This window comes from Oncorhynchus tshawytscha, linkage group LG02 (genome assembly GCF_018296145.1).
Source record: "Oncorhynchus tshawytscha isolate Ot180627B linkage group LG02, Otsh_v2.0, whole genome shotgun sequence".
Classification (NCBI taxonomy): domain Eukaryota; kingdom Metazoa; phylum Chordata; class Actinopteri; order Salmoniformes; family Salmonidae; genus Oncorhynchus; species Oncorhynchus tshawytscha.
This window is the reverse complement of record NC_056430.1, coordinates 74,838,227-74,853,349: the sequence shown is the minus strand read 5'-3', so window position 1 is coordinate 74,853,349 and position 15,123 is coordinate 74,838,227. Positions and strand designations below refer to the sequence as shown.

General features: G+C 42.0%; 1 protein-coding gene across 2 annotated transcripts in view; it reads left to right on the top strand.

The window, feature by feature from the left end:
* The window catches only part of LOC112243335 (complement C3), a 31,548-nt gene extending 25,873 nt beyond the window's left edge, over positions 1-5,675 (top strand). For both annotated transcript variants that reach the window (XM_042304703.1, XM_042304692.1), the window contains exons 37-44: positions 133-220; positions 883-972; positions 1,372-1,477; positions 2,769-2,858; positions 2,985-3,068; positions 4,131-4,211; positions 4,617-4,764; positions 4,903-5,675. In XM_042304703.1, coding sequence (XP_042160637.1) covers positions 133-220; positions 883-972; positions 1,372-1,477; positions 2,769-2,858; positions 2,985-3,068; positions 4,131-4,211; positions 4,617-4,764; positions 4,903-5,050 — 835 coding nt within the window. In that variant the 3' untranslated portion in view covers positions 5,051-5,675. The remainder of the gene's footprint in view (positions 1-132; positions 221-882; positions 973-1,371; positions 1,478-2,768; positions 2,859-2,984; positions 3,069-4,130; positions 4,212-4,616; positions 4,765-4,902) is intronic.
* The last annotated feature ends 9,448 nt before the right edge of the window (positions 5,676-15,123 follow it).

Sequence of the window (15,123 nt, the reverse complement as noted above, 5' to 3'; positions counted from 1 at the left end):
TCTTTTCATACTCTCCTTTGGTCCCCTCTCGGAAATACACTAGGGGACTTACTGCTATTGGATAACACTCTACCTTTTCATTCCATCTTCCTCTTCATTCTACTATTCTCTCTCTCTCTTTCCTTCCTCCAGGGCACTGGGACTAAGGGAGGTCAGGATGGTTGTTCTGGACATCAGTCTTCCTACTGGGTTCGTGCCAGAGAATGAAGACCTGGAGATGGTACTGGAACCCACGTTAAAGGGACAGTTCACCCCAATTACTAAGTTACACCTTGGTTTCCTTACCCTGTCAGCCGTCTATGGACAAGTTATGACAGCAACCATGCTTTGGTTTTATTTCCCTGGCACTGTTTCCAGATGCTAACGTTTTAGCAGGTGTAGCACAAGTCCAATTCAAGTCATGGGACCGATATGTTTTATTTGTTTTGCACATCGTATCCAAATCATCGGAAAGTATCTAACACTTATTGTGAAGCTCAACAAAGTCACTTACAGATGGTTTGAACATGATGCCCAAAAATGCTAATATCGGACCCATTACTTTAATGAGATTTGCGCCACAAATGCTAAACGCTAAAGGGGATTTGTGCCACATATGCATTTGGAAACAGTGTCAAGGAAACTAAATCAAAGCATGGATTGCTGTCATACCTTGTCCATAGACTGCTTACAGGGTAAGGAAACCGATGTGTAATTAAGGTGAATTATCCCTTTAATCAACTTGTAATGTTCATCTGTCTCCACTAGATGGCTGTCTAACTGCATGTCTGGTCTTTGACTCAATGTCCAACTTGATTTTGACTGCATGTGTTTAAGTGTAGCTTATTGTGACCGTGTGCATATTGAAAATGTTTGTTTGTTTTTGTGTTTGTTTGCCTCCAGCTGACCAACTCAGTGGACCGTTACATCAACAACTTCCAGATAGTGGACAACCTGAGTGACAGAGGCTCCCTCATCATCCACCTCTTCAAGGTACCAGAACAGATCTAGGATCAGCTTATCCTCCCAGAAATCCTAACTTTTTAGGTGGGATCTTAGATCAGTGTCAAGGGGTAACTTCCTTTTCATCACTCACCTGTTCAAGATACTGGAACCATAGGAATAGAATCTCAATAGAATCTCATTCTATTTCTATGACCTGAACGTAGAGAGACCAGCATTACCATGTCAACCCTAGAAGTTGATTGGTCATACTTTTTTTTAGCTCTGTCTGGGTTGAGGTTGTCTGTGGCCTGTAGGCACAGATCTTGGATCAGCAATCCCTCCCCAAATCTTAAAGGTAAAAGGCAAACTATTAACTCAAATCTGGCCTTAGATCAGTGTCCAGAAGTAGCTTCATTGTGCTCTTCTGTGGTCTACCTGTGCTACCAGGTGTCCAACAAGGAGACTGAGACCATCAACTTCCGACTGCAGCAGACGTTCAAAGTGGGACTCCTCCAACCTTCATCTGTCACTGTCTACGAGTACTACAACCCAGGTAGATACTGTCTACGAGTACTACAACCCAGGTAGATACTGTCTACGAGTCCTACAACCCAGGTAGATACTGTCTACGAGTACTACAACCCAGGTAGATACTGTCTACGAGTCCTACAACCCAGGTAGATACTGTCTACGAGTACTACAACCCAGGTAGATACTGTCTACGAGTGCTACAACCCAGGTAGATACTGTCTACGAGTACTACAACCCAGGTAGATACTGTCTACGAGTACTACAACCCAGGTAGATACTGTCTACGAGTACTACAACCCAGGTAGATACTGTCTACGAGTACTACAACCCAGGTAGATACTGTCTACGAGTACTACAACCCAGGTAGACACTGTCTACGAGTACTACAACCCAGGTAGATACTGTCACTGTCTACGAGTACTACAACCAGGTAGATACTGATACTGTCCACGAATACTGCAACCCAGGTAGATACTGTCTGAGTACTACAACCCAGGTAGATACTGTCACTGTCTACGAGTACTACAACCCAGTTAGATACTATCTACGAGTACTACAACCCAGGTAGATACTGTCACTGTCTACGAGTATTACAACCCAGTTAGATACTGTCTACGAGTACTACAACCCAGGTAGATACTGTCACTGTCTAAGAGTACTACAACCCAGGTAGATACTGTCACTGTCTACGAGTACTACAACCAGGTAGATACTGTTACTGTCTACGAATACTACAACCCAGGTAGATACTGTCTACGAGGACTACAACCCAGGTAGATACTGCTACTGTCTATGAGTACTACAACCCAGGTAGATACTGCTACTGTCTACGAGTACTACAACCCAGGTAGATACTGCTACTGTCTATGAGTACTACAACCCAGGTAGATACTGTCACTGTCTATGAGTACTACAACCCAGGTAGATACTGCTACTGTCTGAGTACTACAACCCAGGTAGATACTGTCACTGTCTATGAGTACTATAACCCAGGTAGGACTATGGTTTGTTTTGACCATATTTCATATGCCCTCGAACAAGAGAAGCTATTGTAAATGGAGTTGATCATTGGGGCGGCAGGGTAGCCTAGTGGTTAGAGCGTTGGACTAGTAACCGGAAGGTTGCAAGTTCAAAACCCTGAGCTGACAAGGTACAAATCTATCGTTCTGCCCCTGAACAGGCAGTTCACCCACTGTTCCTAGGCCGTCATTGAAAATAAGAATTTGTTCTTAACTGACTTGCCTAGTTAAATAAAGGTAAAATAAAATAAAATAAAATTGGAGAAATGTTAACATAGCATGTCTCTCTATCAGACCACCGCTGCAGTCGCTTCTACAGCCCCAAAGAGGACAAGGACGAACTCTCACAGATCTGCAGGAACAATATATGTCGCTGTACACAGGGTGAGTGTGTGTGTGTGTGTGTGTGTGTGTGTGTGTGTGTGTGTATCTGTGTGTATCTGTGTGTGTGTGTGTGTGTGTGCCATACATGAGTGTGTGTGATAATGATGTGTGCCTCTCTCCTATTAGGTGATTGCTGTGTGTCTAAGTCCCTAACCGATCCAGTCCCCTATGGAGCACGAGAGGACCACGCATGCAAAGGATTATACCACGGTATGCTATATCTGTTTTCACTATAGAATATAATACACATGTTATAGACATTATATACATGTTGTAGATATTATAGGCATGTTATATGTATTATGTACATGTTATAGACATGTTATAGGAATGTTATAGGCATGTTATAGGCATGTTATATGAATGTTATAGGCATTATAGGCATGTTATAGGCATTATAGACATGTTATAGAGATTATAGACATGTTATAGGCATTATAGACATGTTATAGGGATATTATAGTCATTATAGACATGTTATAGGCATGTTAGAGGCCTTATAGACATGTTATAGGCATGTTAGAGGCATTATAGACATGTTCTAGGAATATTATAGGCATGTTATAGGCATGTTATAGACAGACATGTTTTTTTTTTTTTTAATTAAAAAAGTTTAACCTTTATTTAACTAGGCAAGTCAGTTAAGAACATATTCTTATTTTCAATGACGGCCTAGGAACAGTGGGTTAACAGCCTTGTTCAGGGGCAGAACGACAGATTTGTACCTTGTCAGCTCGGGGGTTTGAACTCGCAACCTTCGGGTTACTAGTCCAACGCTCTAACCACTAGGCGACGCTATATAAACATGTTATAGACGTTATAGATATGTTCTGAACGTTATAGACAGGCTATATAAATTATAGACATGTTATAGGCACTATATACATCTTATAGACATAGACATGTTATAAGCATTTATAGACATGTTATAGCCACTACATACATCTTATAGACATAGACATGTTATAAGCATTTATAGACATGTTATAGGCATTATATACATCTTATAGACATGTTATAAGAATTTATAGACATGTTATAAGCATTATAGATCTGTAAATCTGTCACACTGAGACAATACTATACCATGTACAGTATATGGTACAGCTATAAATGAATGTTGTCCGTCAGAGGTAAAACTATCATCTAACGCTTCATTCTTTAATTGTCTTAATCAAATTGTTCTTTGGGTACAGTCAAGTGAATCATGTCATTGATTGAGTAGAGTGTATTTTGCTGTTCTCTGATGCTTCTCACGCGTCTGTCCTCCAGTGTACAAGGCCAAGGTCCTGAGTGTCAGCCAGAGTCAGTACGACAGATATGAGATGAAGATCACACAGGTTATAAAAATAGGTAAGCATCTTATGTCATCTAGTCCTTCTCTGTCCTCTACCCATCTCTCCTTACCCTCTTTGTTTCAGAATGTGATGCTGAGTTAGTTCAAACATGGTTAACTCTGTTTCTCCCTCCCTCCCTCCCTCCCTCCCTCCCTCCCTCCCTCCCTCCCTCCCTCCCTCCCTCCCTCCCTCCCTCCCTCCCTCCCTCCCTCCCTCCCTCCCTCCCTCCCTCCCTCCCTCCCTCCCTCCCTCCCTCCCTCCCTCCCTCCCTCCCTCCCTCCCTCCCCCCCTCCCTCCCTCCCTCCCCCTCCCTCCCTCCCTCCCTCCCTCCCCCTCTCCTCCCTCCCCTCCCTCCCTCCCCCCCCCTCCTCCCTCCCCTCCCTCCCTCCCCCCCCTCTCTCTCCCTCCCCTCTCTCTCTAGGAGTGGAGGAGGGGGTCAGTGTGGGTGACACTAAGGTCTTCCTGTCCCATGCTGGCTGTAGAGGAGGTCTGGACCTAAAGGAGGGTACAGACTACCTCATCACGGGGCCAAAAACTGACCTCTGGTACAAGGACAGCTCCACCAACAGGTGGGGAGAGGCAGTGACATGTTATAATTTACTTATAGTACTGACAAGACAAAGCAAGTCAGAGCAATAAAGTTCATGTTAATATCTGCCTAAAGGGGTTATTTTCTCTCTTCTTTCCCTCTTCTTTCTCTCTCTCAGTGCCACATACATGCTGGGCAAGGATGCCTGGGTAGAGCGTTGGCCCACCTCAACAGAGTGTGCTAGTGATGCCAAACTCAAGGCCAGGTGCACAGAGCTGGACAACTTCAGCAAGGACCTCTCAGAGAAGGGATGTCGGTTTAAATAGACTCACTCACTCACTCACTCACTCACTCACTCACTCACACTTTGCCTATGAGCTGCCATGTAGCTTTACACCTGGATGCACTGGTTCAGCAGAAACTGTCACCATTTGAGCCATGCAGTCGACATATACTACTCTGTTGTATAATCACCATGGTAACCATTAGAGGAAAATGGACATTAGAATTAGAAAGCGTAAAAACATGACAGACTGGTGTTAAGCCTGGGTGGGTCTAGGATTGTGTTACTGGGAGCTCAGCGATTCGTCACAGCCAGGGCTACTTGATATGGCACACAATCACAAACACACACACTCACACGATGGGAACTCGCTCAGGTGGCACTTGGTGCAGTGGAATATTGTCTCACTACTGTGTAGAATGCATTAGTGTTCCTGGATGTTCCACATAGAGAGAATAACAGAGAATAACAGAATACAGAACACCAGGGAGATTCTCAGTACAAACCCTGTATTGAGTTGTGATTATTCACAGCCGTCTCTTTCTCATTCAGTTTGATTACTTGCCCATGTTGTAGATTGCAGTACTTTATTCCCATCGTTGCCACAGATTTGCAAACATAATGATCAACCCATATTCTGCTCTAAGAAAATAAATGGATGTGTTGTGGTTGGGTTGATTGAAGTATTTTTGGGGTATTATATTGTAAATAATGCTGCTATAGTTCTTGCACTCTCACACACTCACTCTCTCTCACACACAGGAACACATGCAGGTCAAGTACTAATATCAATGACATATAGGTAGGCCAACAGTATGTAAACTAACTTCAAATAACAGAATATCAGTCTACTTTTGAAATGTTATCGCCATAGCAATGACTCATGATTTCCATGGGATTTTCTGCTGCCTCTAAAATGTGTGTGTGCCCTACATAATCTAAAGAGGAAGGTCTGGTAATGGGCAGCTGGTCACACAGCTGGTCACAAATGTTGGTATAGCGTTGGTAGTGTACACACACGCACACACACTGGCATTGCATGCGTAGTGGGTACACACAGAGTGACTTACACACAGTAGCATTTGCTCAGGGGGATATTTCACTGCTTCTGTATCAGATAATGGGATGTAGTCCTGCATTGAGAAAGGGAGAGAAAAAGGCCTACAATTGGAGAGAGAGAGATGGAGAGTGATAAATACAATGAGAGAGAAATACAATGAGAGATGGAGAGAAATACAATGAGAGAGATGGAGAGAAATACAATGAGAGATGGAGAGAAATACAATGAGAGAGATGGAGAGAAATACAATAAGAGAGATGGAGAGAAATACAAGAGAGATGGAGAGAAATACAATGAGAGAGATGGAGAGAAATACAATGAGAGAGATAAAAGAGAGATGGAGAGAAATACAATGAGAGAAATACAATGAAAGAGAAATACAATGAGAGAGATAAATAGAGAGAGATGGAGAGAAATACAATGAGAGAGATGGAGAGAATACAATGAGAGATGGAGAGAAATACAATGAGAGAGATGGAGAGAAATACAAAGAGAGAGATGGAGAGAAATACAATGAGAGAGATAAATAGAGAGAGATGGAGAGAAATACAATGAGAGAGATACAATGGAGAGATAAATACAATGAGAGAGATGGAGAGAAATACAATGAGAGATGGAGAGAAATACAATGAGAGATGGAGAGATAAATACAATGAGAGAGAAATATAAGAGATAAATACAATGAGAGATGGAGAGATAAATACAATGAGAGATGGAGAGAGAAATACAATGAGAGAGAAATATAAGAGATAAATACAATGAGAGATGGAGAGAGAAATACAATGAGAGATGGAGAGATAAATACAATGAGAGAGAAATATAATAAGAGATAAATACAATGAGAGATGGAGAGATAAATACAATGAGAGATGGAGAGATAAATACAATGAGAGATGGAGAGATAAATACAATGAGAGATAAATATAAGAGATAAATACAATGAGAGATGGAGAGAAATACAATGAGAGATGGAGAGAGAAATACAATGAGAGAGAGAGAGAAATACAATGAGAGAAATACAATGAGAGATAGAAAAATATAATGAAAGAGAGATAGGGAAATAAAATGAGGGAGAGAGATAAATACAATGAGATAAAGATAAGCAAATTTGATGGAGAGTTTAATAAGTTAGATAAATACAATGAGAGATGGAGAGATAAAAACAATGATGGGAGTTTCTTCTCCTGAAGTGTGTGCGCTTATACTCCCTGTCATGATTTTAAAAAGAATGGACTGGTGTAAGGGAACTCACACTAGCCATGCTTGCACCTTTCCAATGCTTTTAAATGCATTAGGGGGAGTGATCGAAAGCACAACTCTGGGTGAAGAGTAAAGAATCAGAACTCAGCTTCTGGGTGCAATGGCAGATTCCTCGTGTCCTCTCTTCTCGTCTCCTTCTCAAAACGGCACAGGAAAGCGTGGAGAGTGTTGGAGGACAAGACCCTAGGTTCCTTCTTCTCCAATCCTTGATTGTTCCTACTGAAGTGAGGAGAGAGGAACATGAGGAATTTGAGACTTACTGACACAGCAGTTGTTTCGTATCTCTCTCACACACAAGAGGAAGTCACACTCTCTCCTTTGTCTTGAGTTATTATCCTCATCTTAGTATTATACATGTGGTGAAACAGACATATTTGTAAATCAACATGATTTCAGAGTGAAACATTTATTTTCGATAAGAGTTTGAAATGTCAGTGTTTATAACATTTAAAATTCTGTCGGTGAGATCTTCAAGTTTATGATAAAGGAGAAGGACAAAACCCTCCAAATTAAAAGCCTTACGAAGCAGAATCCTGAGAGGGATTGTTATGGGAACAAGTTGTTTTGGAGCCAAACTAGTTCACCTGTGCTTTGGCCTCTGTGTGTGTGTGTGTGTGTGTGTGTGTGTGTGTGTGTGTGTGTGTGTGTGTGTGTGTGTGTGTGTGTGTGTGTGTGTGTGTGTGTGTGTGTGTGTGCTGCTCCTTTTAGCCCAAAGTAAAAAGCATGGAACACTGCCTGAATTCTGACCATGTAGGCCTTAGAACATAAGCCAGCCAATCAGCGCTCCTTTCTCCTTGAGAAACACCCAGGGGAACAGATGTGGCCCAGGAAATGAAGAGGATCGGCATCATGGGTATTCACACACAAACCTCCACTCTCTCTAGTAAATCTTGAAGACGCACACACACAAGACGTCACACACAACATCCTGACTTCATTTCCTGTGTTGTGACATGAAATACACAAGATGACAATCTTGAGACAGTCTCTCCTTTTTTTTCTAATCTCTATACTGTCCGTGCTTCTATATCATCATTTATAGGGGGCGCAGTATGTGTGTTGAAGGCATGACGGAGCCCAGAAACAGGATCTGTTATCTGGATAACACTGTCTGCAGTCTCCAGTGGGAAACTACAGTTGAAGTCAGAAGTTTACATACACCTTAAACTCCGTTTTTCACAATTCCTGACATTTAATCAGAGTAAAAATTCACTATTTTAGGTCAGTTAGGATCACCACTTTATTTTAACACTGTGAAATGTCAGAATAATAGTAGAGAGAATTATTTATTTCAGCTTTTATTTCTTTCATCACATTCCCAGTGTGTGAGAAGTTTACATACACTCAATTAGTATTTGGTAGCATTGCCTTTAAATTGTTTAACTTGGGTCAAACATTTCGGGGAGCCTTCCGCAAGCTTCCCACAATAAGTTGGGTGAATTTTGGCCCATTCCTCCTGACAGAGCTGGTGTAACTGAATCAGGTTTGTAAGCCTCCTTGCTTGCACACGCTTTTTCATGTCTGCCCACAAATGTTCTATAAGATTGAGGTCAGGGCTTTGTGATGGCCACTCCAATACCTTGACGTTGTTGCCACAACAAGTATGCTTGGAGTCAATGTCCATTTGCGACTAAGCTTTAACTTCCTGACTGATGTCTTGAGATGTTGCTCCAATATATCCACATAATTTTCCTTTCTCATGAGGCGATCTATTTTGTGAAGTGCACCAGTCCCTCCTGCAGCAAAGCAACCCCACAACATGATGCTGCCACCCCCATGCTTCACGATTGGGATGGTCTTCTTTGGCTTGCCAGGATCTCCCTTTTCCTCCAAACATAACAATGGTCATTATGGCCAAACAGTTCTATTTTTGTAGCAGTTGCTTCTTCCTTGCTGAGGGGCCTCAGGTTATGTTGATTTTGGACTCATTTTATTGTGGATATAGATACTTTTGTACCTGTTTCCTCCAGAATCTTCAAGGTCCTTTGCTGTTGTTCTGGGATTGATTTGCACTTTTAACTCCAAAGTACATTCATCTCTAGGAGACAGAATGCGTCTCTTTCCTGAGCGGTATGACGGCTGTGTGGTCCCATAGTGTTTATACTTGCGTGTTTGTATAGATGAACGTGGTACCTTCAGGCGTTTGGAAATTGCTCCCAAGGATGAACCAGACTTGTGGACGTCTACAATTTTTTTCTGAGATCTTGGCTGATTTCTTTGGATTTTCCCATGATGTCAAGCAAAGAGGCACTGAGTTTGAAGGTAGGCCTTGAAATACATCCAATTGTACACCTCCAATTTACTCAAATGATGTAAATTAGCCTATCAGAAGCTTCTAAAGCCATGACATCATTTTCTGGTATTTTCCAAGCTGCTTAAAGGCAGTCAACTTGACACCCCCTGTCCGGGGGTGTCCTCGGATGGAGCCACAGTGTCTCCTGACCCCTCCTGTCTCAGCCTCCAGTATTTATGCTGCAGTAGTTTGTGTCGGGGGGCTAGGGTCAGTTTGTTATATCTGGAGTACTTCTCCTGTCCTATCCGGTGTCCTGTGTAAATTTAAGTATGCTCTCTCTAATTCTCTCTTTCTCTCTTTCTTTCTCGCTCTCGGAGGACCTGAGCCCTAGGACCATGCCTCAGGACTACCTGGCATGATGACTCCTTGCTGTCGCCAGTCCACCTGGCCGTGCTGCTGCTCCAGTTTCAACTGTTCTGCCTGTGATTATTATTGTTTGACCATGCTGGTCATTTATGAACATTTGAACATCTTGGCCATGTTCTGTTACAATCTCCACCCGGCACAGCCAGAAGAGAACTGGCCACCCGACATAGCCTGGTTCCTCTCTAGGTTTCTTCCTAGGTTTTGGCCTTTCTAGGGAGTTTTTCCTAGCCACCGTGCTTCTACACCTGCATTGCTTGCTGTTTGGGGTTTTAGGCTGGGTTTCTGTACAGCACTTTGAGATATCAGCTGATGTACGAAGGGCTATATAAATAAATTTGATTTGATTTGAACTTAGTGTATGTAAACTTCTGACCCTCTGGAATTGTTGATACAGTGAATTATAACAGTGAATTATATGTGAAATAATCTGTCTGTAAACAATTGTATGAAAAATGACTTGTGTCATGCACAAAGTAGATGTCCTACCCGAAAACTATAGTTTGTTAACAAGAAATTTGTGGAGTGGTTGAAAAATGAGTTTTAATGACTCCAACCTGAGTGGATGTAAACTTCCGACTTCAACTGTACATTAAGACAAGGGAAGTGCTTCAGTCAGAGCTAGGCTGTGTATTAAATGGCATACCTATTTCCTAAATAGTGCACTACTTTTGACCAGAGCCCTGTGGACCCTGGGCAAAAGTAGTTCACTATAGGGAACAGAGTGCCATTTGGGGAGCAACCGTATAGTCCACTTGATCCTCTTGTTTTCATTTCTGACTGTTGATTAATGTGGAAAGAGAAGATGTGAGATGAATGCTGACGCCCATGGCAGGTGCAGAGTGTGTGTGTATGAGAGAGAGGGTTGGTTGCCTGGAACCGACCGGGGCTGACACTGAGGGAGGGGGACTGTGGAAAAGAAGCCTGGGACCGACCGGGGCTGACACTGAGGCAGGGGGACTGTGAGCCTGGGAGCCTGAGGCCCAGTCATAATAACACAGTGAGGAAACAGTAATGCAAAGCTCACACAGGGAGAACCAAGGCCACAGTATGTGTGTGAGAGAGAAGGATGGGAAGCATAGAACTGGAGCAGAGTTTTTAAGAAGATTAGTGTTATATCAGCTGGAATGGTATATGTTTTATTGTGCTAAGTCTGCTACTGTTTAGACATTACGCTACCACTACTGCCTTTCATCCTGCTACTGTTTAGACATTACACTACCACTACTGCCTTTCATCCTGCTACTGTTTAGACATTACACTACCACTACTGCCTTTCATCCTGCTACTGTTTAGACATTACACTACCACTACTGCCTTTCATCCTGCTACTGTTTAGACATTACACTACCACTACTGCCTTTCATCCTGCTACTGTTTAGACTATACTATACCACTACTGCCTTTCATCCTGCTACTGTTTAGACATTACGCTACCACTACTGCCTTTCATCCTGCTACTGTTTAGACTATACGCTACCACTACTGCCTTTCATCCTGCTACTGTTTAGACATTACACTACCACTACTGCCTTTCATCCTGCTACTGTTTAGACATTACGCTACCACTACTGCCTTTCATCCTGCTACTGTTTAGACATTACACTACCACTACTGCCTTTCATCCTGCTACTGTTTAGACATTACGCTACCACTACTGCCTTTCATCCTGCTACTGTTTAGACATTACGCTACCACTACTGCCTTTCATCCTGCTACTGTTTAGACATTACGCTACCACTACTGCCTTTCATCCTGCTACTGTTTAGACATTACGCTACCACTACTGCCTTTCATCCTGCTACTGTTTAGACTATACTATACTACTACTGCCTTTCATCCTGCTACTGTTTAGACATTACGCTACCACTACTGCCTTTCATCCTGCTACTGTTTAGACATTACGCTACCACTACTGCCTTTCATCCTGCTACTGTTTAGACATTACGCTACCACTACTGCCTTTCATCCTGCTACTGTTTAGACATACCTACTACTACTGCCTTTCATCCTGCTACTGTTTAGACATTACGCTACCACTACTGCCTTTCATCCTGCTACTGTTTAGACATTACGCTACCACTACTGCCTTTCATCCTGCTACTGTTTAGACTATACTATACCACTACTGCCTTTCATCCTGCTACTGTTTAGACATTACACTACCACTACTGCCTTTCATCCTGCTACTGTTTAGACATTACGCTACCACTACTGCCTTTCATCCTGCTACTGTTTAGACTATACTATACTACTATTGTCTTTCATCCTGCTACTGTTTAGACATTACTCTACTAATACAGCCTTTCATCCTGCTACTGTTTAGACATTACTCTACTAATACTGCCTTTCATCCTGCTACTGTTTAGACTATACTATACTACTACTGCCTTTCATCCTGCTACTGTTTAGACATTACTCTACCACTACTGCCTTTCATCCTGCTACTGTTTAGACATTACACTACCACTACTGCCTTTCATGCTGCTACTGTTTAGACTATACTATACCACTACTGCCTTTCATCCTGCTACTGTTTAGACATTACACTACCACTACTGCCTTTCATCCTGCTATCCTGTTTAGACATTACACTACCACTACTGCCTTTCATCCTGCTACTGTTTAGACTATACTATACCACTACTGCCTTTCATCCTGCTACTGTTTAGACATTACTATACCACTACTGCCTTTCATCCTGCTACTGTTTAGACTATACTATACTACTACTGCCTTTCATCCTGCTACTGTTTAGACATTATACTACTACACTACTGCCTTTCATCCTGCTACTGTTTAGACATTACGCTACCACTACTGCCTTTCATCCTGCTCTATACTGTTTAGACATTACACTACCACTACTGCCTTTCATCCTGCTACTGTTTAGACATTACGCTACCACTACTGCCTTTCATCCTGCTACTGTTTAGACATTACGCTACCACTACTGCCTTTCATCCTGCTACTGTTTAGACATTACGCTACCACTACTGCCTTTCATCCTGCTACTGTTTAGACATTACACTACCACTACTGCCTTTCATGCTGCTACTGTTTAGACTATACTATACCACTACTGCCTTTCATCCTGCTACTGTTTAGACATTACACTACCACTACTGCCTTTCATGCTGCTACTGTTTAGACATTACACTACCACTACTGCCTTTCATCCTGCTACTGTTTAGACATTACTATACCACTACTGCCTTTCATCCTGCTACTGTTTAGACATTACGCTACCACTACTGCCTTTCATCCTGCTCCATTGCTACTACTGCCTTTCATCCTGCTACTGTTTAGACATTACGCTACCACTACTGCCTTTCATCCTGCTACTGTTTAGACTATACTATACTACTACTGCCTTTCATCCTGCTACTGTTTAGACATTACGCTACCACTACTGCCTTTCATCCTGCTACTGTTTAGACATTACGCTACCACTACTGCCTTTCATCCTGCTACTGTTTAGACTGTTTACGCTACCACTACTGCCTTTCATCCTGCTACTGTTTAGACATTACACTACCACTACTGCCTTTCATCCTGCTACTGTTTAGACAGACTATACCACTACTGCCTTTCATCCTGCTACTGTTTAGACTATACTATACCACTACTGCCTTTCATCCTGCTACTGTTTAGACATTACGCTACCACTACTGCCTTTCATCCTGCTACTGTTTAGACTATACTATACTACTACTGCCTTTCATCCTGCTACTGTTTAGACTATACTATACTACTACTGCCTTTCATCCTGCTACTGTTTAGACATTACTCTACCACTACTGCCTTTCATCCTGCTACTGTTTAGACTATACTATACTACTACTGCCTTTCATCCTGCTACTGTTTAGACTATACTATACTACTACTGTCTTTCATCCTGCTACTGTTTAGACTATACTATACTACTACTGCCTTTCATCCTGCTACTGTTTAGACATTACACTACTACTACTGCCTTTCATTCTGCTACTGTTTAGACTATACTATACTACTACTGCCTTTCATCCTGCTACTGTTTAGACATTACGCTATACCACTACTGCCTTTCATCCTGCTACTGTTTAGACTATACTATACTACTACTGCATTTCATCCTGCTACTGTTTAGACTATACTATACTACTACTGCCTTTCATCCTGCTACTGTTTAGACTAAACTATACTACTACTGTCTTTCACCCTGCTATTGTTTAGACATTACACTACCACTACTGCCTTTCATCCTGCTACTGTTTAGACTATACTATACTACTACTGCTGCCCTTTCATCCTGCTGCTGTTTAGACTATACTATACTACTACTGCCTTTCATCCCTGTTTAGACATTACACTACTTTAGACTGTTTAGACTATACTATACTACTACTGCATTTCATCCTGCTACTGTTTAGACTATACTATACTACTACTGCCTTTCATCCTGCTACTGTTTAGACTATACTATACTACTACTGTCTTTCATCCTGCCTGCTATACTGTTTAGTCTTTCATGCTATTGTTTAGACTACCACTACTGCCTTTCATCCTGCTACTGTTTAGACTATACTATACTACTACTGCCTTTCATCCTGCTGCTGTTTAGACTATACTATACTACTACTGCCTTTCAGTCTGCCTGTTTAGACTATACTATTACTATTGTCCTTCATCCTGCTACTGTTTAGACTATACGCTACTACTACTGTCTTTCATCCTGCTACTGTTTAGACTATACATCCTGCTACTGTTTATACTGTACTACTATTGTCTTTCATCCTGCTACTGTTTAGACTATTACTCTACTACTACTGCCTTTCATCCTGCTACTGTTTAGACTATACTATACCACTACTGCCTTTCAGTCTGCTCCTGTTTAGACTATACTATACTACTACTGCCTTTCATCCTGCTACTGTTTAGACTAAACTATACTACTACTGTTTCATCCTGCTACTGTTTAGACTATACTATACCACTACTGCCTTTCAGTCTGCTCCCGGTTAGACTATACTATACTACTATTGTCCTTCATCCTGCTACTGTTTAGACTAAACTATACTACTACTGCTTTTCATCCTGCTACTGTTTAGACTATACTATACCACTACTGCCTTTCATCCTGCTACTGTTTAGACTATAC